At 40.2% G+C, this 24237-nt stretch overlaps 1 protein-coding gene across 18 annotated transcripts in view; it reads right to left on the reverse strand.

Annotated features, from left to right (window-relative positions):
• Window positions 1–24237, reverse strand: part of C9H8orf48 (chromosome 9 C8orf48 homolog) — an 86505-nt gene that overhangs the window by 43236 nt on the left and 19032 nt on the right. For 4 of the 18 annotated variants that reach the window (XR_014884996.1, XR_014885001.1, XR_014885002.1 and 1 more), the window contains exons 7-9: window positions 16935–24197; window positions 15743–15822; window positions 3288–5505 (exon numbers count right to left, since the gene is read on the reverse strand). Coding sequence is in view for 8 of the 18 variants with exons in the window: in XM_085230737.1 (XP_085086863.1) it covers window positions 15764–15822 (59 nt within the window). In the remaining 10 variants the exon portion in view is untranslated. Of the gene's footprint in view, window positions 1–3287; window positions 5506–11823; window positions 12119–12143; window positions 13948–15742; window positions 15823–16934; window positions 24198–24237 lie in introns of those variants that run through there. The other 14 variants (XR_014885004.1, XM_085230741.1, XM_085230736.1 and 11 more) reach the window with 8 other exon arrangements.

Here is a 24237-nt window from a genome sequence, read left to right on the forward strand (position 1 = left end):
TATAGGCAAAACCTTTGGAAAAGCTTTACTCCAGGGTAAGTTATACCTTATTATTTAAATCTACTGCCGTATTGATTCTTATCAGTAGAAGAAATCCTTATGAACAAAGCAATACATATTAACAGCCACCTATTAGTTACACCCTTTCTGGGAGGCAACACTCACAGCAGCCAATATGTCCTTTTGCGGTGCTCTTAAGCCAATTTCCCAGCAGTCAAATGGCTCCTTTTGCTGGTATTAATTTCATCTTCAGTAGAAATTTGCAGCTTGGCAATATTAAAGTCAGCAAACCTCTCCAGTATATATTCATTTTTTTAGTATTATTTAAAAATGCAGACACCATGGCATCCTAAGGCCTCCCTTGCTGTTTAAGAGCTCCAAAGTGAATGAAACTGCACCAGTAATATTGTACTTTGTATAATACGACAGAACTACCTGCTTGAGGAAAACAAATGCCACAAAAAGGCCAGATTTGGTGACACATGGGCTTCTGCATCACACAGCTTATATTCTCAAATGAGTTACCAAAATCTGACATTAGCTATACCACTATAAATCCTGTTCTAGCACAAGTGCAACTGCATTGGGAATTTCTACTAGCAAAATTAAAAGAAAGAAAAATCATACTACTGAGCAGCACATTACAGAGATACCACTTTCAAGTTAGCTACAAGTAATAGCTATACAAAAGACATTGACAGGCTTTGAGTGGAGAGTTCAGACATCCAGAAAATACAGTAGCATCTGGTGTGTGGAGCAGGAAGAACAAAGCTCTTCAGAATAAATCTGATAAGGGGGAGAAGCACTAGGGCTTGTGAAATCTAACAAGTGATAGATGTGCAAATGAGCCAACAACACATTTCACAAGTTACCACAGGTTTCAAGTTACTTTTTCTTCCCCCAACGTGAATAGGAAACACAACTGTGAATACAAAGACCAAGACACATGCACGCATAAATTCAAAGGCTGATGTAGATAGGAGGTACATCTAGCACATGGGTATAATATTAAAGCTCCATACCCAAACAGCTTCAGACCAACTGCTGGGAAAAGAAGACAAAGAAGAAAATAGAAACAGATCAAAAACTTGTCACATTTACCACGTTTCATAGAGAGAGAGATACTGCTGTGGAACTAAAACTGGGCTCGCTGCTGCAGCAGTAATCCAGGCTGTAGTCTGGGTTCCTTTGGTGATCATCTGCATATGTCCACCTAGCACTGTCATGCTGATAAGAATTCCAAAGCCATTGGCCAATTAAATCCAATTTCAAAAGGGTTCAAGGAAGACCACATTTCATGAAAACATGAGGCTGGATAGAGCAAAGAGACAGTAATTCCCCTTAGAGCAACACCTCTTACAGGAGCATCTTGACTGGGAGAACAGACTCAGTGTTAGGTCATTTGCTCTATGCTAATGATTGACACATGAGAGAGATGAAAATGAACCCCTTGCCTAAACAAAAGTCAACAGAACTGTGGTGTAAGACTATTGCATCTTAAATGACCTTGAATATTAACACAGCACTGCTAACAGAACCTAGTAACAGCAGTATGATCTCACTGGGTACTTTAAATCTGTGTCCAAAGTCTTGTTTGGAGCTCTAACTCAAAACTACTTCTGCAGTGGCTAATTCAGCACTGAAGCCACTTGTGCCTAGAACTGAGCCAGAACAGAAAAAAGATTGTTAAGAACTGCTGAGATTGAATGCTGTTGTCAGAACCTGAAGCATGCAGTTCTGATTCAGAAACCTTTCCTGGTAATTTATAAACATGCATGATTCTTTTAAATACCCAGAGCACTGAGTACCATCTCTTCCTACACAGAGTCATTTTCTTTCTGATATATATGCACATATATCATAACGAGGTAACACATGCAATTTGTGAGTTTCCGAATCACATCTCTGGAGCTATATTTTCTCATCTTTCCAGCTACAATTTATGCCCCAGGGTACAAGCTAAGCACTGAGTCTTCTGCAGCAATCTAATACTGACTTCCAGAATTCCAGCTCCACAGGCAGGACATTCCCCCCAGCATAAGCACAGGGAACGTCTGAATTGGTCAAAGAATACCTTTGAAAGTATATATATAGAACTTGTTACACATTACAGACCAAGTTCTGTGGTGACCACTAAGTTCTATTCTAATAGAGAGTGTCTCAATAATGTCACTATAATCTTGATCTAAAAATTGGTTTTTTAGTTGGTTTAAGTTGGTAACATTTCCATGATATGCTATTGTACATGATGAAACTCGTAGTAAAGGAAGACAAACCTTTCAGCTAATGCAGTGTGCTGGACAGAACGTTCTCCCTGGTTCTCCTGATCAATTTGTATTCCAGTCCTAGGAACAATTCTGAGTGACTCTTTGGCCACAGCACACAATGAACACCCAATAACAACTAAATAGGAGATCCCTTAAATGAAGGGATTTATTTTTATGCCTTACTACAGCAGTGTATCTAGTGGTCCTCCTGAAAGAGGTTACAAATTGCCTTTTCTTTTGTGTCAGTATTATGAGGAACAGCAAGAGAAACTCGTCAGTTCTCATTTATGTTCTATGTAATGATGAATGCAAAAAACAAAACTACAAGACTACAGTTTCCATAATAACTAAAGAGATGCTTTAAAAATTAGTTTGTTTCAAAGAAAATAAGCAAAAAACACACATCGTTCCTTATTAGCTCTGCTCTGGTGGTCAAACATGCACCTGCTCACTAGTGTGCTTATCACCTATTTGGAATATTTTGTCTTTCTTCAGCACAACGGAGTCTGCAGAGCTATCAGAGTGGGAACTGGATCCTGTTCTGGTCTAAACACAATGAACAGAGCAGTTAACTGAATTTGGATCACAGAACCTTTCCTGTTGGTAACAGCTGAACCAGTCGAGCTCAGTTTGACTCTCAGATCCCGTGCCAAGCTTGCAGCTGCCTATTATGAAGAACTCTTTCCTTTTATGAAGTGGACAGAGAAACCACTGAGAAATCCCAACCGTGGAGCACCATTAAGCTGCTCTTAGGGTTACTTGCAGACTACAGCCACAAAACACCTCAAAGCAAATGTTTATACTTTACTCCATTAAATACAGTGGGAAAACATTAAATACAGTGGGGAAAACAGTGGGAGTAATTTAGCATGCCAGAAAAGATGGCATCTTCTGCAAATATCTCCCTCCAACCACTCAGTTCCTAACCTTGCAGGATTTCAAAGTCCATAACTTCTTTTAGCACACCAGCTGCTTCTCCTTTAGAAATGGTAACAGCAGGCAGCGTGAAGATGACATGACTTGGAGACAAACCAGTTTTATTTAAAAACAACATTTATATATATTACACACAACACTCCAAGTTAAAAGAACATTATTGAGAATGCTAAGTCAAATAGTCAAAAATTAAGAAATGCCAGAATTAAAATTGCCTATTCAATCTTAATTTGAATCTTTTGTGTCACACAGCGTGCTACTGCCTTCACTTACATGATCAAATACAATTTGCTTTGCAGGACCCTTGCCTCGACTAGTGTAGAGGATGTATGATTCTCAGTTAATGAGCAACTATTCAAAATATGTTTTCTTCTTGCTGTTTAGCGTGCAGCCCATTTCTGATGGCTTGTCTCCACAGGGGGTTACTCAGAAACAGTTGAACAACTCCCTGATTGAATGCTTATTACAGAACAAGATCATTTCATCTCTGCTTAGTTTAACCCACTTTGCTTCACCAATCTCAAGCTCTACTTGGAGAGCATATGATTAATTTATTCATAGCTTTTCTAAGGTACACATTAGGAATACATTTTTGACAAATTTATGGTCCCAATACTTCCATTTTATCTGGATAGATTGTTGAAAAAATGATTAGAAAGTTTCTGTGTTATAAAAGTATTCATTAATTTGGGATATCCAATTTAGAAAATGAGAGCATTCTTTTTGTAGCATGCTTAGCATTATATGGTGCTTTAAATGCTGAAAACTCAGTTCCAGCTGCAGCTCTAAGTATACAGAGCTGCTGCAAATCAGATATCATCTCAAATTGAGTATCCAGAAAACGAGGAACATTCAGTTAATGAACACTTCAAAAAGGTTTCATTTTCAGCAACTTGGCATTAGAATCTTGGTAGTAAAGTCAGAAATTAAATCAAGTTTTCCAAGAGCACATTTAACCGTGTTAATAATGAGACCTAGTGATGCGCTTATGAAGAGAATAAGCAGTGCAGATGAAAGCTTGGGCTTAAGAGTAAGCTGTCACAGGGCTCCAGCACTGCTTTAGAAAACACAGTTTCCTGAACTTCCTTGCCAATATAGAGAGATACGTCAATTCAGTCACTAAAATTGTCTTCTCCCTCTGAATGCTCTCTGAAGGAGACCACGTTTGCTGCCATTTATAGGAGACCAGCACATTTATCTTCATGGGCTAGTTAACTCATAGTCTCTACAGTACTACATGTGTAACTTGGCCAAATGTCTAAACAGAGAAAAAAAAACATAATGGTGATAAATATCATCAGCATTCAGCTCCATACATCAGGACTAGAAGCACCAATACACCAATACCTTAGAAGAAAAGACCAAAACAGGACAGACATAGACAGTTGACAGCGTTACATGTTTGGCAAACTGTTCCAAAGAATTCAATTGAAAAATAGAGCCTAAGCAAAAAGCTTGAGAAAAACTCAGGAACAGAACAATTAACTGATGACCATTGGTTCATAATAAGAGATAAGATACCATGCACTCAAACTGATATTTTTCTGTTTGTCCTTCTGCCTCCAAGCATCTCTGTAAAGAACCATATCATTTCTGGCAGAAAACAGGGAACCAGCAGGGAACAGTGCAAGATACACAGATGCCTATGGTTTGACTTATAAGGGGCACTGATTTAGTGGGAATGAGAGTTAAGTGCAAAGAAGAGGCATACAGATCTCTTGGCAAGGGAAGAGAGAACAGAGATGGATGCACAGGATAACACTGCAGACTGCCCCTGGAATATGAGAGAGAATGTGCTGGGAGGGTGGCACAGATTACCGTAGGCAGCAGCATCTCGCAGGTACAGCTAGTTCAGTCTTCAGAAGAAATGAAGCAAGTGCCTTCAGAACACGAGCCGAGAGCTGCTCTCCCAAAGCTTAAGAGAATTTACTCAGTTTGAGCCCTCTTTGCATCCCCTTAAATCCAAGCTCCTTTCAGGACAGAACAATCACCATGACCACAAAAGCACTGCATGTCCACCAGCACACAGCAGCTACCACAAGAGATTGTCTCAGGTATTTAACAAGCTCCTCCTCTGTAAAATAATCCAAAATGCTAATCCCCTCTGTGTCCTAATACATGGATGTGAAGGTAGAAGCGAGATAAGAAGATGGAGAAGTGGGGTTCACAACGAGCAGCTGACCAGAACTCCCTTTTCCTGCAGACCCATCCCAGAGAGCAGCTCCGCAGAAGAGCCCAGTAACAGGGCCTCTGGGCTGGGCTTCCAGGCAATCTGTGCAGCGAGGCAGCCGTTGTCTTTCTCCTAGTGAGAGAAAATGAGAGACTGTTAACTGTAGATATGCCAACTGTTGCATACAGCTTTCTCATACTCTGAAAGCTTCTGTATTTCCATTTAAAAAGAAAGGCAGAGATGGAGAAGAAACAAAACACAGGAAGGTACGTATAGAATATGTGAGTAACCAGCCATTACATGAATGAGAGATACCGTCCAGAGGCATGTTTAAATTCCACCAGCAGTCTATGTGAGGCCAGACAAGCAACAAAAGAAAATCCAAAAAATGACAAGGCTGCTGCTGGTAGAGATCTATTCTGGGATTACTCCATGTCATTTCGAAGAGCATGACAACTTCTTTAGCAGTTCTGACCTTTGCAATGCAGCAGCGTGAGACAAGATGTACCTATACTGTGTGCATTAGAACACTCTTATTGTGCTTCATACTTCTGGCACATTTATTATTTGATTCAAGCTGTTTTTAGGAGAGTTTTGATCCTGTGAAAGACAAACACTGGCTCTCTACTCACTAGTGCTAGCACTAGAATTTTATGCATCTGTACACCAGAGTTGACCTCCCTGGAGAATTCTAGATCAAGGCCAGGCTGGATGTGGCTCTGGACAGCCTGGTCTGGTAGTTGGCGACCCTGCCTGTGGCAGGGAGGTTGAAACTAGATGATCTTTATGGTCCTTTTCAACCCAGGCCATTCTATGATTCTATGATTTATACTGCTGTTGTCGAACCAGAACTAATTCCTCACCTAGTAGAGGCATAATGCAATAAGAACAGTCCAGAACTGTTTCGTGCTCTTACTCATACAGAGGAAACTCGAAACAGAAAACCTGCCCCAAAGGGAATTTTCTCTTTGCATTTGTGAAGTAGCACTCATCTTACAAATGGAAGCCACAATAAAAGTGTGCTGCCTGTAATTATGGATGCTCTCATTTCCACATAGACACTTTTACTGAAATCCTTCAACGCTTTCAATGTTAGTGGAATTCATTGTACCAATGAATTCTAGAGGAGAACAGCATGCTACACACAGAAGTAATTCCTTCCATTAATAGGATCTGTAAAATTTTTCAATTTCATTGCATTTCTTCCTAATCTCAAAAATTGCAGTGATAAATCAGGATAAATCTCTGAAGAAAACTTTCTCAGCTTTATTTGTCTTATATTTTCCTACCGTATCATCTCCTGCCTTCCTCTCTTCTGGAATAAAGAATTCAGGGACTGTCAGTCACCTTCAGGAGCCATTTCAGAGCTACTCACATACAGCAGGAGCAGAACAGCCATAGAATCACAGAATACCCCAAGTTGGAAGGGACCCACCCAGATCACAGACTTCAATTCCAGTCTGCTAATCCAACCAAAAGTGCCTTTAGAAATCTCAACACTCATTCCATGTTCTATGATCAGGTTGCATTCAGTTGAAATCAGTGATACTGACAGATGTAGCAGCAATACCACAGGAAGCCATTCATACTTTATGTGCTTATCCAAGAAATGTATTGTTAACTGATTTTTTAAAAACAAATTTTATCTCTACTCATAAAATCAAACCTCCTCATTAGGATTGAAGAGAAGAACAATATAGAAGCATTGAAACTTTCTGCATAATGCATATTCATTTCGTTATGCTTGGTAATAAATTTTACTCTTCCACTAGAGTATTTTTAACTTTATCAGATGAAGAGGAATTTGATGGCCTGGCTCTGATAAGAAACTTAGCTTGTAATAATTCTTTTTTTAATGTAAGCCTGCTGTATTCTATGTCAGGAAAGCCGTGCTCCTTTCTCACCGCACCAAGGTGAAATACTGACCTATTACACGTAATGGTCTTAGTTCAGTCTTTACACAATGAGATAACACTGACAACACTGAAGGCAGGAAAATAAAACACATTACCTTGGAATAATCCCTTCGTACCAGTTACCTACACTATTTGATCAGTATCATCAGTAAATGATGTGCTTTAATTTGTCACTGTAGTTTAAATTTCTAAGAGAAAGGACAAACTGGAAACATGAAAAATTACTAATTACAACATCTAAAATAGAAGCAGTAATGGAAGTGTCAACAATCTGACTGGGTCATCAGAGATTTCTGCAGTGATGAATAAGGAGCACTTCACTGCAGACTGGGGGAGAAGCTTTGGGTGATTTTTCAAAGCTTGAAGAACTTCTGAAGGAGTTACAAATGCTCGTTTTTCTCCTATTCCTTCAATTATCATTAGAACATCTTGTGGCCTTTCTAATGGCTCCAATGAAATTCCGATAGCATTCACTGTCAAGAGATAGACCAAAGTATTTTTGTGCTTGTGAAAGTCCTATTCAAGTCAGCAGGAGCTGGGCTTTCATATATCACTGCTGACTTAGACCTGTGGGATTAACCATGACATAAAGTATTTATCGAACCACTGATGTCCTGGAAAATAAGTGATTTCCTGCAGGAGACAGTGCTATACTACACAGAGATTGTTTTTAGTGAGACAATAACCCTCCAACATGGCCACAATCTTCATCATAGCTGATAGCTTCTGATCACTTACAAGCCTTGAAATAGCTTCAGAAAGATTCAGAAAGTGCTAAATCTGATAGTGTGAGAAATTTCAGTTTCTTAGACATACTGGATATTAAGGACAAGTATCTGAAAAAAAAAAAAAAAAGACTCGGTGTAGCATAAAAACATATTGGACCATTTTCAGACATTCCATATTGGCTCACTTATAAGTTCAGAAGCAAACATATCAGGGAAGGTAAATATAACTAAAAAGGGAGGAAAAAAAAACTATCTTTGAACTAATACAAACTTATAGAAATTTGAATTGCCTGGACTTTGCGTGTAAAAACACATGCATATGCTACATCTCTAAACATATACACATATACATAGCTTTTCCAGGAGACATAAGAAACTTCATTTAAAAGCTGTGGATAAAAAGAAATACAGGAGGAAGCTTTCTGAAATGCATAAGAGAAAAAAACTTGTCAGTAAGGAAAAAAATAACTTGGAAAAGAAAATATAAACAATGGCTAATGAGACTTGCTAAGCTTTTTTCATTGCTGTCTAGCAATGAAAATATCTCTAACACCTCCGTTGAAAATCAGGTGTCTGTCCACCTGGAACAATTTCCAGGTCAAAAAACAACAGGTTCCCTGCAAGACTAGCTCAGAAATACACCATTTTTTAATTTAAAGCACAGGGACTGTTTCAAACTGTGTTTTCAGTACATCTGTATTGTACAAAGATGCAAAGTGCTTTTTCTACACTTCACTGATTTGCCCTATAAAGGAACCAATTGCTATTCTCTGTCCGCTCTGAGCAGCTGTATCCTCCATTCCTTTAGGAGACCGCAGGCAGCCTGCAACGGGCACTGGCTGCTCCTTTATACCCAAGGCTTGGGGAAACGAGAGCAAGAAGCCTAAGTTATACCCTACAGATTTACCTTCAGAGAATTTAGAGCTACGTATTTTGATTTATACTGACAAGAAGGTTGTTTTTCCTGCTTTGGTAGCTCAATTAACATGACTCCCAACCCAGAGGCTCCTACAAACTAACTTGAGCCCTTCATTAGGGAGTTGCCAACATTCAGCATTTTGTTTCAGCCTTTAACTGCCACAGCTGGCTGATTTGTCTGCGGGCTGAAGGAAGTGCAATTACTCTGTAGACAGGTGCAACTGTTGGATGACTGAGTAATTCTGGGGCACAAGGTGTACAGGCTGTCCTGCAGCTTTATTCAAACCAGACAAATGGAGCCTCTGTGTAGCGGCAAGCCGCTGCGTTCCTCATTTCCCCTTTGTCTGGAATCTTGCATTTGGGTTCTTTGGGGCAGGATGATTCTGTAAGCAAGAAGACAGCCTCGTTTTCCAAGTTAATTTCTTTTTACAAATGTGGACAGGGGAAAGGTGGCAGAAGGTGGGATGTGACGTAAAAGCAGACGGAAATGCTGAACAGTTGCTTAGCACCTATCAAAGTCAGGCCCACTTCTTCACAAGATAGATGTGTATTTTGGTAACCACATTTAGGAATCTGCATTTGAATTTGGGTCCCTAAATAACCTAAGTACATCAGAAGCTTTTTGAATGCATCACTGCTGATTAAATAAACACAGATATTAAAAGTAGTAGGAATCCTGCTGCAGTCCTTGGCACACAGGGACATCTTCTGCTTTACATACACCCCTCATAGGAGCTTTATCATCTCCTCAGGAATGTCAGATCAGAAAAAGGCATCACAGAAACTTAATTTTCAGCCAGTGGGACAATATGGGATCAGCCAGCAGTCTTCCTGCCTTTGTCTGAGCAAGAGATAAAAAATAAAGCTTGGAGTCGGAGACCATTATCCAACCCAGGCTGTTATATGTGGGCATGCATGTGTTTTGGAATGGGTCTGTAGCATCTATCCTGGACCTAATTGATACAACATGGCAGAACAGAGACAAACCAAGCATTTGAAATACTAAAAAATAAGCCAGTGGAAATGCCAAATTGACAGCCAAGGGGATCGTGCTCAGAATTATTCGGAAGCTGAAAACATTTCTTACACATTCCACTCTATTTCTTACTCAAGTAGGAAAACTCACCTGATATAAGGAGCAAAAGATTACCCTGTTTAATGACAGATAAGGGAGGCAAACAGAAGCACTTAATTCCCGTAAGCATCTCTTGCCTTTGTCTCAGCTTGCTTTTCATGCCTGGATTATGCTAGCACCGTTAATCTTTGTGTCTGTGACTAACTCCTGGGTTTTTATGTTAGTGACCTGATTCTGCACTAACACGCTCCTCCCCATTCGGTGAAGCTCCCCATGTGATCTATTCTTCCCCCTAAATAAAGTTGAAAAATTTGGCTGCGCTCAGCGAGCGCTGCTGAGGGTGTGTGGAGTGGTTCCACCCTCCCCGCAGCTGCAGCACAAGTACGGCGCCCGTTCAGCTGCTCTGCTGTAAGGAACGAGGGGCACGAGAGCAGCCAGGCAGCAGGGGCTCGGGAACCTCCACAGTCAGGCTCCAGCGTCATCCGCTGCTGGCGCTCCCCTCTGAAAGTAGCCCAGCAGGCTGAGGAAGATGTGGCCGGAGAAGGTGAGTGCTGCATGGCTATGATAAATCCTTTGTGCGGAACAGGAGTCTCGTTAGAAAAAGAAGGGAGGAGGGGGCAGGTGCTGCAATCTTTTTTAAAACGAACAAAGTCAAAAGCCTCCCTTCCTTCCCCATTATGCAGAAGGCGTGCGAGCCTCTTTCAGAGGGAATCCAGATAATGAGCCGTTTTCCCGATAAAGCTGATTTTCCCATTATGGGGTACAAAACACGGCGGCAATAAAAGCCTGAGCAATGAAACTGCCCGCTGCAGACGTGCTTCTTGCCTGGCTGGGCAGGCAGGTGCCTTGGAGAGCAGCTGCATCCGGCTCAGCCCTCCGCAGCCTCCCACCGGACAGCACGGTGCGGTGCTTGGCACGTGGGGCGGCACGGTGCGGCACCCGGTGCACAGGGCTGGCACAGCACGGCCGGTACCCAAGCCTGAAGGGTTGGCATGGCACGGCACCGCGCTACCGGCATGCGGAGCTGGCACGGCGCAGCACTGTGCAGCACAGCATCCAGAGCTGCAGGAGCACGGCTCAAGACCCCTAGCCTCTTTGTTCACCTACAGCCCCAGGAGCCCCAGCCCTTTGCTCACCTACAGGATGTGCCCCACTCCTCGCCCTCCATGCCCACACCGGGTCAGTACATCTCGCTGTGCACGCAGACCAAACCCTGCAACCCACACAAAGGGGTTCCCCTCAGTGCCCTGCATCCCCTCCCACTCACAGCTAAAGCACTGCACTCACTGCCTCTCATGTGTTACCTCAAATGCATTTCACATAACTTGCCCCCAGTCTGGGATGTGATTTCAAGCTAAAACAAAAGTCAATCTACACTAATAAGCATTGAGTGCCTCAAGGAAGTCTTTATTCCCTTTTCCCCCACTGCCTACTCCTTTAGGCTCAGCACAGGGACCAGCTGACCACACGCTGTCTCTTTTTGCCCAAAAGACAAAGCACCTGTGCTTTAATTCTGGGAAAGAGGAGAAGAGGGCAGCAGAGAAGAAGGGTGCTCACTGCTTACCTAGAACTCTCAATTTCAACAGAGACTGTCCCAGACCGTGTCATGGGGAAATAAATGTGATCTTATTTCAGAAATGTACGAAGTAGCTGCATCACAAATGACATTCATCACTCCCCCTCTATCCCCCTCTGCTTCCTCCCACCTTTAACTTGGTATTTCTCTTGCACAATTTTAAAGATAAAATCCCCAGAATACTGAATATGTTGTAGTCCTAGACTGGAGCTATCCATCAAGAACAGGCACACTGGCTGGAAGGAAAAGAGTTTTCTTTTCAAATGAGTTGGATGAACATTTGAATGTTCAAACAATCTCCTGCTCTTCAGTACATTTAAAAAAATGTTATCCCTGCAGGAGTTTCAATCTTGGCAGATTTTATAGAAAGGCTGTAAAGTGTCCCATCCGTAATTGCATTCCTTACCAGCAGTAGGGAAGCAGAAAAAAATGAGATTAAAAAAGGAGGCAAGAGAGGGATAAAAAATAAATAGATATCATTTGTTCATCTTCTTTTCACAACCCATTAGCCCAGAATCAGATCTTCCTTCACCTGCAAGGAAAATGAGGCTGTAATGAAAAGGCTACTCATTGTCTTCAAATCCTATTTTATAAAGCTTCTTAGGATTTTGTTCATCTGAATTCAGCCCTAAACTGCTTTCAGATTTTTACTTATCCTGGGATTCAAAAGAACAGTTAAACAATCTACTTGGACCTGGGCTGGTAAGTATTTGCTCTGACTTAAAAAAAAAATGTAAAACAGAGCATAAGAACAAATTGATCTCAGAAACAGACAAATAGAAAAATCATAGAGTTGAAGTGTCAGTGTGGACTAAAGTATTGTTTTTACTTCAAGATTTGTGATTTGTGTTTTCACATAATAACATTTAAAATACAGACAAATGGTAGAATTTACAGGTTGCCTCTCTAAGTCACAGGCTGTAATTGCCCCGAGTTTTGAAGGGTATTTGGGAAGAACAGGGAAGAATGTTGTGCAAAAGAAATGAATACCAACTAAATTAGAAAAAAAGTAACCACAAAAAAAAAAAAAGTCTCAAAGGGAAAATAAAGCACATTTTTTTAATAGGATACATTTTTCAGCTAGCAATAGAAGATTGCTCCTTTATAAGGAAAACCAGAGGGTGGCTTATCTGGAAAATCCATCCTCTGAGGACTGTTGTGTGCTGTCTTGAGAAAAGAAATCTTGACATAGGCTTCACTGCATGTTAAAAAACTAGTTCTAAATGAACATCACAAAGGAACAGATCTGCTCAACTGTTTAGAGAACAGCACTATGATACAGCACTGTTTTTCAAATTCAAACCCAAAAAAATACACTCCAACTCCTTCCCCAGATATGAGCACTTGAAAGGGCTAACAGACCATGTATGTCTCTTCCCAACATGTTTTATTGCAGCATTCATAAGCCTCAGTCAGCATGCCAATTGGGAGCTTTTAATACTCAGTTTCAAAGCTACCCTAAAAATGTTATACTAAGATTTCATTGATCAGGATGATAAACTTTCTTTACACCACTATATACCTGAAGCAGGTACATCTAGCTAGCACTGATTTGAGATGGGAATTCGTCGAGCATTCCGTCTACAGCATGATTCAGTTGCAGTTTCTTAATGGTAACAGGCATCAGTAGCTTCCACAAGGATTTGAATTGTGCAGGAACAAAAAGCAGTATTTGCAAAAACATGCAGTTATGAGAAGGCTGTAATCACACATGAACAGCTACTGGCATTTATCAAATCATAGTTATACTAAATGAGTGTGTTACACTATCACGAGGAGTCAGTAATCAAACCAGTGGGATAAGTATCAATTTCAGAGAGAGCCTAAGTCTTACAAGTCTGTTTCTTTAATTGCCCTACTCTTCAGCAATTACTTAATTAAAATTAAAACCTTTAAAAAAGAAAAGAAAAAAAAAAGCAGAAGTAGCTCCATATGGGTACTTATAAACTGAATGCCCAAGAAAATAGTATGTTACATTTACAGTCCACATTAAGCATAGACACCTGTCCATGTCGGTTGTTCTGGAATAACTCAAAAGCAAACATCCTAAGCAGAGCTTACAGCCTGCAGCTGCCATCCAAATCAGCAGAGGCTGTTTTGCTCAGCATCTCTCAGTGCTGGTAAGATGGTATCAGGATCTGCACTAAAGTTGTTTTTGTCATACACAGTCTATCCCTCAAAGTTATCGAAGCCTTTTGCAGCTTTAAGGAGAATCAGAATCCCAATAGACATCATTCCTTTTCCAGGAACAAGATTTAAACCTTCTGTTGATTTACAGATCTGATCAATGCTGGAATGAGGTAATGCAAGTGCTTCCATAACTTGCAATCTTTTCCTCCTCTTGCATCAGTAAGCAGGAAACTTCAAAACAAAACCATAATATAGTCAAGAAAACTTACACTGTATTCCAAAGTATAATGAAGACAGAGCAGGCTGAACAACTGTTAAAAGCAGAGTTTTCTTGCTCACTGGGATAAAAATTGGGTAAAGCATTATAAGAGACAGGGGCAGAAGTTTATACCCTTAATTAAAGAACAGACTGACTTGTTTAAAGTTGCATTTAAGTTGCCTGTTATCTCACTGCACATAATAGTAAGGGTATCATGCAAATTAAGTTTCTGAGGAATGATTCAGTGTAAAAATCTAATATAGATCAGTTTGGGGTTTTGTTTTTAGATTTACAAGGAAAACAAACAAACAAACAAAAAAGGTTGTTTCATTTTAGGATCACTCCAATAAATCTATGGTGCTTAACTCCTACAAATCCAGCAATGTGTTATAAACACACCTGAAGCATGCTGCTGTGCTGTAGCAACCCAATCTTTATTATTTAAGCCTATACCCTAAGTGCACAGAACCTACTGGGAATTACAAAACCTAGCTGGCTCTCAGCTGAAATCTGATCAGACTTGAAACCTCAAGATTTCCAAATGTATTTTATGCATCCAAAGATAAAGACAGATCTGTACTAGTATGTATAAGTGTTTTGAAAACCAAAGAATCATACAGTGGCTTAAGTTGGAGAGGACCTTGAAGATCACCTAGTTCATATCCCCTGCCACAGGCAGGATTGCCACCCACCATATCAGTCTGCCCAAGTCCCCATCCAGACTGGCCTGAAATGCCTCCGGGCATGGGGTGCCCACAGCTTCCCTGAGCAGCAGTGCCAGTGCTTCACCACCTTCTGAACAAACTTCTCCCTAACATCTTACCTAAATTTCCCCTCTTTTACTTCTAAGTCATTCCTCTTGTCCAATTAGATAGTGTAAAAAGTATCAAATGTCTACAGCAGTCTTATTTACATACTTAAAATACCCATGAAATCTGTCCCTTGTTCTTATATAAGTTTATATATGATGCAGTGAAAAATAAGTAGCAATTTACTGCTACACTTCACTTTCTGAAGTCCTTCCTCATTGCCACATCTCACTTTCTGAAGCCCTTCCTCCCTTCTGCTGTTCTCCCATTCCTTCCTCCCTCATCTCTGCTTTCATTTGCTCTCACTCCCACTCCAGCTTTCATCTGCAATTTTGTGCACAAGTGTATTAGTAGATGCCTTGCTACACTAGTTCTGAAGGAGGAGAAAAGAATCATTTACATATCAGGTTTAGTATATGACAGATACATTTCATACAAATGTTTTCACATCAAAAAGATGCAAATATGGAGAGAGGAAGCACAATCTTCTGTAATGCAATAAAAACAGAAGATACAATTTGAAAGGCAGCAGAAAATTTACAAGTTGAAGGCAGAAAGAAAGCAAGCCTAAAACTACATTAAAAAGCCAATACTTATTAAAGATGATAGAAATGCTAGAAGGAATTCAGCATTTGATTTGAAAATGCTCTGTATGCTTGAGTACATGAAAGAGACACACAAGATAGAAACCAAAGATTCTCCTCCTCCTGGAATCAAAGAGATTTTTGATATTAATTCACAAGGAGTAAGTTATAGTTTCAGGTCAGTGATCTTTGAAAGGATGCTTTTATGTTCACTTGAGAACAGTATTATAACATTGCCTCGCTTTCTACTGGTTTACATGTGCTTATCAACTTTTCTTCCTCTGTGAATAAAACCAAAAAGTCACAGGAAAAAAATCTGAGTTAACCTAAAGATTAACAATTGGCTTCCTACTAAAACAACAGAACTGCAGTACCTCATTTAAAATTTCTGGTCCTCATTCTTTCAATGAAGCTGATGATTTCAGATGTTCACGGAATGCAGCCATTCCTTCAGCTGAAACAAAGAATCAGAAAACAGAGTTATCCTAACAGGAAAAAAAGAAAAAAAAAATTGGCAACTAAAACTCCATACAAGTGCAAGTCTGGCCTCCAAATGAGCATTTTGATTTTATGTGCTTTTAAGGATTCAGTATAAGTTCTCATTATTCTTTTCATTAAAAACACGAGTGACAACATTCTTCATTACCAAATCACTTTCAAACAGAGAGATAAGTTTTGCCCACATAAAACGGCAAGGATTCTCAGTGAAATAAAAAAAAGCTGATGATCAACATTCTTTCTTCTTTTCATAATTCAGCATTTGACAGACACCAATAACCGCAAGAACATTTGAGATTAATTTGTCACTAATTTGCCCTTTGTTTCTCCCCTGTAAGTTGCATGTAACTTTCAGAAGTCAAACTTGGAAAACCAAACAAAAGACAACAGCTGTTTCGTGAACATTACAAAATGAGGAACAAATTTTGTCCTTCTGAGCTTATACCAACTTTTGCTTTACTTCACATATCAGCTTGCTAAAGCATAAAGATATGAAAATAGGAGCCATAGTACCAAAGCCCATGTCTAGGTAAGGACAAATACCTTGCATTTAGCTTACAGATATTTTAGTATGCTTTCATTAAAAGTTTGTTCAAACAAACCCAGTTCACTGTTTGTTCCTGGCCAAAAATCACTTTTTTTTTTCTTTTGTAAATACCTGAACCATTCTAATATATGCTATTAAATGTTAATGGAAATTCCTCAGATACTAGTTTGCATATTTATAACTCTCAGACAAAACACATTGTAGACCTATGACTCACACATGCAAACAACCCAACAATGTAAGAACAATTTATTCTCTGTTTGAATTAAATCAGAGCATAGATACTGAAGAATGTTTTGGGTATTTTTTTAATGGAAAGTTTCCTCAAGAGAACATGCAGACAATGAGTCTTCAGTTGATGGAAACTTGAAACATGCATTGAGTGTGTGTACTTAATACAACAATTACAGATAATGTGAACAGTCCTCTCTAAAATTAAGCATAATGCTAGAGGCTTGACTCTTTTTCAGAAACCAAAATCTCAGACATAGTAATATGAGCTATGATGCTGTGACATTTACCACTGCTGCTACTGTTGTCTTTCCAGTGCTGCGTAGAAGTGAATAATCATCTTCTCAGGTTGCTGGATGTCATGGTTTCATGATTTTTCATTATCGGTATTCCACATCATAACATCATGCAATGCACTGGGGGTTTGACTGCTGATGCTCAAGTTCCGGGTGCCTGTCCAGAGGAGAAGAGCAGCTACGTTTCCCCAGGGGGCTTTGCGGTCAGCGAGGAGATATAACTCCCGGCAAGGTCACCTGATGCTCTCTTCTTTGCCTGCGCTGCTTCGCTTGCGCTTCTCTGCCTGCGCTGCTTCGCTTGCGCTTCTCTGCCTGCGCTTCTCGCCTGCGCTTCTCTGCCTGCGCTTCTCATCTCAGCGTTGTGGTAAGGCCGATCCACTATCAATTTCACATTCTCTCTCCTTATAAAATTCTGTTGATACCATATTTAGTAAATTACTTTGTTTTACCTCAGATTGTTGCCACTGTTTTCAATTATTTCGGGGTCCCTTATTTTCTTTTTTTTCCCGGGGGCGCGGATCCGCGGATCCCTCCGCCCTTCTAGTCACGGAACCGGGCCGAACCAGCCCGTAAACCGTTGACACTGGAGATGCTCTTTATAATGCATCTCAGGGTGCCATTGAGCATGCAGCAAGCTCACGTTTAGCTAGGTATCCACCAGAACCCCAGGTCCTGCTCTGCAAAACTGCTTCCTAGCTGGGTGGCCATCAACACACACTTTGCATAAGGTTATTCCTCTCCAGGATCATGTCTTTGCATTTCCCCTCATTAAATTTTGCGTTACTTCTCCTCTACCCATTTCTCCAGCCTCACCATGCCCCAATCTTCACAATTCTCCAGCCCTTACTAGTTTAGAACTCTTCCAATTTGATTAGCAGAGGGAGGAGGCCTTCAGCCAGTACAAGTGAAGATTAAGACTCCTCTTACATCTGCAAGATTTTGAAGAAGTTATACCAGACATACAAACTATCATGTTATTCAATCATTGTTCAAACCAGATGACAACATCACAACAGCTAGTAAGCTCAAACCAGTTTGGTCAGTGTGTTGGCTTGAAAGAAATCCTACTTCCCACTCCTCTGTGGTTCTTGCATGCATAACAGAAAATACAACAATGGATTAAAAAAGCTGTTTTTCATCCCTGTATTTTTTTCTGATTCAGATACAGCACGGTACTGCAGAGTGTGAGGCTCTCAATGACACTAAAGCCTTCAATGGGAGAAAAATATAATAATATCAAGGAATGAGGTAAAGCAATCTATGATCCCAACAAGTTAAAAACAAAAGAAACAAAAAAGGAGAGTTAGCATTGACATAATAATACCTTCTGAGCTGGAAGATAGGGATGGGGAGCAAAATAAACCCCTCATAATTCTAGAGGAAACAGTTAGCAACCTACTACACTAGCTGGACTGTCACAAGTCCATAGGGCCAGATGGGATCCACTCAAGGGTACTAAAGTAGCTGGAAGAAGTGGTTGCCAAGACAGTCCTAGTCAACTGGGGAGGTTCCAGAAAACAAGGCAAATGTGATGCCTGACTACATAAATCATTGGAAGAAGGAACTACAGACCTGTCAGCCTGGCCTCAGTATTGGGGAAGGTCATGGAACAGATATCTTGAATGATATGACAAAGCACACGTGATCCAGAGGGTCAGGTCTAGCCAGCATGGATTCAGTCCTGCCCCACCACCCTCCTCTCCTTCTATGACCACGTGGGCCAGAGTGACTGGCAAACTGCATGGAGAAAAAGGATCTGGGCTGTTAATTGACAGCCAGCTGAACAGGAAGCAGAAGTGTTCCCAAGTGGCCAAGAATGCCAATAGCTCCCCAGTTTGTATCAGAAATAGTGCATCCAGCAGGAGCAAGAGGTGACTGCAGCCTTGTACACAGCTCTGGTGAGGCCATATCTCAAGTACTGTGTTCAGTACTGGGCCCCTCACTACAAGAAAATCACTGAGGCTCTGGAGCATGTCCAGAGAGGGGCAACGAAGCTGTCTGGAGCATAGATGTAATGTAGAAGAGCTAAGGGAACTGGGATTGCTTAGTCAGGAGAAGAGAAGGCTGAGGGGAGACCTTACCACTCCCTACAACTCCCTGAAAGGAGATTGTGGGGGTAGGGAGGGTCAGCTTCTTTTCTCAGGTAACTAGTGATAGAACAGGTAATGGCCTCAAATTGCACTGAGGAGGTTCACGCTGGATATCAGGAAAATTCTCAGAAGGACTAGAGAGGCACTGGAACAGGCTGCCTGGGGAGGCAGTAGAGTCACCGTTGCCAGAAGTTTTCAAGAAACTTGTAGATAAGCACCAAGGGACAAGTTTAGTGAAAATGGCTTGACAGTTGGATCAGATGATCTTAGAGGTCTTTTCCAACCTTAATGATTTTGTATTACCGGCAGAAACTGATTGGTTTGGTCACAGTCACTCAGGGCACAGAAGAACCACAAAACTGAACCCTTAGTCAGTATGCTTTGAAGCAGGGATTTGTCCATAAAAGCAGCCTCCTTCTCCCCAAATGCAGGTTAGGCCCAAGTAATACTTTGCAGACCTTAAAAATCAAAGCATTGTTTTGTTTTTGGAGATGTGTATCGGATTCTGAAATGGAATTACAGTTAACATCCAGTCACATCTCTGGAACAGTACTGTGCAGTACCTGATGTCTAATGACTTCACTTCTTCCCTGTAGGAATCTGATAGCTGTGGATACAGATGAGATGAAACACAGGTTCAGGCAAGTACATCATCATCTGATTTTCATTAGTGCTGAGACATTCCACCCTCCTGGACTTCCGTGTAGGTGGTGGACACAGCTACTTCATAAAACACAAGGGCATTTACTCAGTTTCTTATTTTCTTGCTATTTCTTCAGGCTACCTGAGAAAGCTGCTGAATACGTAACAAGGTAGCACTGAAATATTCTATTGCTCATAATCTCCTTATATACCCCTTGTCAGTAATACAACATGTAGACATTCATTAAAGTTATGGTCTGTTGCACTTGTTTTCTGAAATGAAAAACTTTCAATCAGCTTTACAAACACGTATTTTTTGTCCTAAACAACAGTATAATCTGGCTGTTAAACCTTCTTTAAAAATCAGCATTTATTTTTGACTGTGTGAACATATTGTTCCAAACTGGCAAGAACTGCTCATTTACATCTTTTAACATCAACAGAATACTAATTTATAGTAAACAGTCTTTATTACTAACAAGAATGTGCTGCTGAAAACACTGCTAATTAGTAAAAGAGACCCTCAGTTCTCTGCTAGCCTGAGTGGGATGAGCCACAGATTTTTGATAAAGAGGATGAATTACAATTGCATCCTATCAAACAGAGCATCTCCAAACAGTTATGCTGCACTATCTTTGAAACCTAATTTTGGCCTCAAAGCATTTGGGAATGGGGTGGAGGGGGTTTAGAACAATCTGTTATTTGAAATAAATAGCTCTGAAAGGGCTTACAGCTCCTCAAATTAAAATAACCTCAGCCAAACCTACTGTCCTGAGCCAAAGCAGAAACCAGTAAGAATGAGCCAGCCTTATTCCCCATCAGGTTTAACTTTAAGATGAGAACTACAATAAGGGGCAGAGGACAGACAATGTAAACTCCTCCTTGTACCAGCTCTTTTAACTTCACAAGTGCTCAGATGAATATATGTATTTTAGGATTTGTCACACATAGCATGTATCAAAGCCAACCAACTTAAATGTAAATGAAACTGTGTCAGATTCAATGCCTGTAGGGGAGTTTACCTCCTCAGTAATCCTATGTCATGTTTTTTTACCTAGGTCATTTTTCTAGATTCCAGATTTGCAGTCAGTGAGGACATCTCCTAAACTCCAGTACACCAAGGACAAAATTCCCAAACCAAAATCATCTCTGGACAAGCCAAGTGTGCAAGCAAATATCAAAGAAGAGGGAAAAATAATATTAAAAAAAAAACCTGTTTGTTAACATCAGAGCTGTTTTATAACTGATTTTGTTAATGCCTATGATGTCAGCAGAACCAAGCCTACCCCTCAGCAAAAAAATCTGCCTTTGATTTCACATACTTTTAGGAATATTTGGGGGAAAAAAAACAACAAACCCTCGCTGAACAAACGTGCAAGATACAAACTACACCTGTTGCAGACCTTGTGGGGTTTTTTGTTTGTTTGTTTGGTTTGTTTGTTTGTTTTTTTTTTTGGTTTTTGTTTTTGTTTTTGTTTTTTTTTAAGCCTGAGGATAAGCTCTGCCACCGCAGTGTTTCTGGAAAACTAATTCATTTTCTTCAATTATCTGTTTAAAAAGACAAAGGATCACAAACTGGCAGTCAAGCAAGCAGCTTCCTCTCACCTCTCAATAAAAGAGAGCAGTGCACAAAGGTTTCTAACTTCAGAACTCTGGATATACATGACCTTTGCTGTTAGCTTCGTGACACTTATTGTTATTCCCACACTATCTGGCTTCCAAAACAAACAAAACTTCTGAGCCTCACTTATGCCTGGAGAACCTGAGGAGAAAACTGTCTTATGAATGTCACAGGTGACAAGGGAACCATAGTTCGTGCTTCTTCAGAAATTTGGACTGAGTGAGAAAAGCTACTGAATCCCAATGAGGCCCAAGTTCAAAGAAGTTGCTGTACCCACACTTTTGGCTTCAACAGAATATGAGAACTTTGCTAAATTAAACACAACAAGAGACACTGAAAATCAGCAGCTAGAGGGGTCCCTCTCATCCACTATTGCACTGATAGTAGTGCTGATTATTATTTTCTGTTTGATAATGACATCCCTAATAACCTACTGTTTTCACAAGTGGAAACTCAGAGATAAAAAACTGCAGAAAGCACAAGAGGAATATCAGAAAGACCACGAAAGGAGCATTTTTCAAAGCACGCCTGGACTCATTTCATAGAGAAAAAGAAAAAAGGATCCAACAAAATATTGTTGCATTACCTAGAAATAATAAAAAGAATGGCAACTATGAAATTTCCAAGCAAATATATCCTTCTTTTATCTCATTTATAAGAGTTGTTAGCAGTTTGGAGATTTCCTACGGCTTTATTATATATATTTATATATTTAGTCTCATTTGTGCAAAGTAAAAGCAACACAAACGTGTATTTTTAATCTCTATTGTATTACTAATACAGAAAGTTGAACTCTGTCCCTCCTGTCTTTTAAAAAATCCACCGGCCCACAGAAGGCAAAAGGTCAGATGTTGGTTAATGCTAGCAGCACAGCTGATACAAGTCAATGGAGCTGTGTCGCCTTGCACTCATCCAATCATCCACCTGAAGATTCTAAAATCCAGTTATAACCTTAAGTAAATTAGATTCACAGATATTCAGCAAGCAACAGCCTCCCCCGCAAGCCCGTAACTGAAGAACTTTGCCTTCAGTGACAGGTGCATGCAGGCTCAAGCCCTGAGCTTGCTTGCAAGTGGTCAGTCAATGTCTTTCATTGATCATTCAGTGCTGAGAGGTGCTAGAGGCATTCCAACCACAAGTGGATTAAGGACATCCAACGTCAGTGGAACCTATCTTATCAAGAGCAAGCCTAACATAACTCTTTTTTTCAATTGGGCTTGTAATTATTTTTAAACCAACCATACAGTGGTGTGTTTCTATTTTCATAGCCTGCAATATGTCTCAGAAAAAATGACAGCTCTATTGTGAGTAGCATATAAGTAATATTTTCTAACAAAGTGGTGGATGTAATACTAATATATGTAATTGTTTTAACAAGTATAAAACATGTACAATTACAAACAAAATCCGTGCTCAAGTATACAGCTTGCTTGCAATTACCACTGATGCTGTATGTATTTTTAAACAAGCTATAATACTGTGATGATGCTGTAAACTTCTGTAGGCAAAAAAATGTTCTATTTAAAAATGTCAAGATGAAGGATGTAAATGTTCTTAAAGTGCTATCAACTAAAGATATGAATTTTCACAGACTATTCTAAAGGGATCTGTTACATGCTACAGATATACTTTACAACGTATTTATGGATCACACACTAGTCTATGTGAGAACAAACAGTACTATTTTATTACAAAATAAATGAATAAATAAGCAAAGGATATCCATGCCCATAAGCTGGATAATTTATTTTTTTTTAAAGGTATTTTGACCAATTCTACAGACCCCCTCAAATGACAGGAGTCGGTACCTCACTGACAGAAGGAAACACTCCCCCTCATTTCCCAGCCTCTCCTCACACAGATCACATTGCTGCTGGTGCAGGCAAAGAGCTCCAGAATCAGTTGCATGGCAAAAAGGAACAGTTAGCTGGTTGCATAAAAACACTGCTAACTTAGTATCTGTAGGATTAACGTATACTCACAAATTATTTATACTTTTTCTAAACAGTGCTACTTAGAACACTCACTGTTGCACTCAGTTACAATTTGCACGTATTATACCTATGTTAGTTTTTATTGAGTGAAGACAAAAAGTCATTTTCTGAAAATCCATAATGAATAGTAATAAATCACAATTTGGAGAACACATGTATATTTCAAAATGCTTTAAATATACATGGCTGTAAGCACTCTTCCTGGCACCTACACATATGATTTAGAGTAACTGCACAGAAAGTGATAGTTCAGATTTTTCCTGAAGAAGAATCTGGTACTGTGTCACTTAACAGCATTGAGTGAGACATGATCCCTTCCAACAGGGACTTGTCCTCACTGGCACCGGATCAAAGTTTCTGTCAAGCTCCCAGTACGAACAAAAGGGTTTCAGATCCTCTTCTTGGAACCTGATCAAATTGGTTGTGTTTAAAAAACAAGAAATTCTTGAAGAAATTCTTGTCATGCAACAGAATTATGACTGAGATGGAGTTACGAAAAGGCAGTGGTCCCCAGGGAGCCTGAAGCACTTCATTTTCTAATACAGCTTTAAAGACACAAGATTAATGTAAGGATTGCAGGAGCTGTGGAACCAGGTCCCACCTACTCCACATAGCCCAGCCCAACAAGGGATATGATGACTTCCCAGCTTCAAACGTTCAGTGAGTAAGTATTTCACAGTGCTGTGGTTTAACCTGGCAGGTGACTAAAGCACACAGGTATCTGGAAATCCATATCCAGACAAGTTAATTACAATGAAGCTTCATTTCTATTCGGCGAGCGCTAGTAAACTATTGTGAGTGAGATGGCAGTTTATCCCTGGGGAGAAACAAGTATGAAGTCCAGTGCCCCAATAGATGGTTGGGAACAAGACCACAGGATGACTGAGCTTGGATGCCAGCTTCAGCTTTCCTACGGAGAAACACAAGGAGAGTGAAAGTGGTAATCATAC

The sequence above is a fragment of the Meleagris gallopavo genome, chromosome 9 (genome assembly GCF_905368555.1).
Source record: "Meleagris gallopavo chromosome 9, MGAL_WU_HG_1.1, whole genome shotgun sequence".
Lineage (NCBI taxonomy): Eukaryota > Metazoa > Chordata > Aves > Galliformes > Phasianidae > Meleagris > Meleagris gallopavo.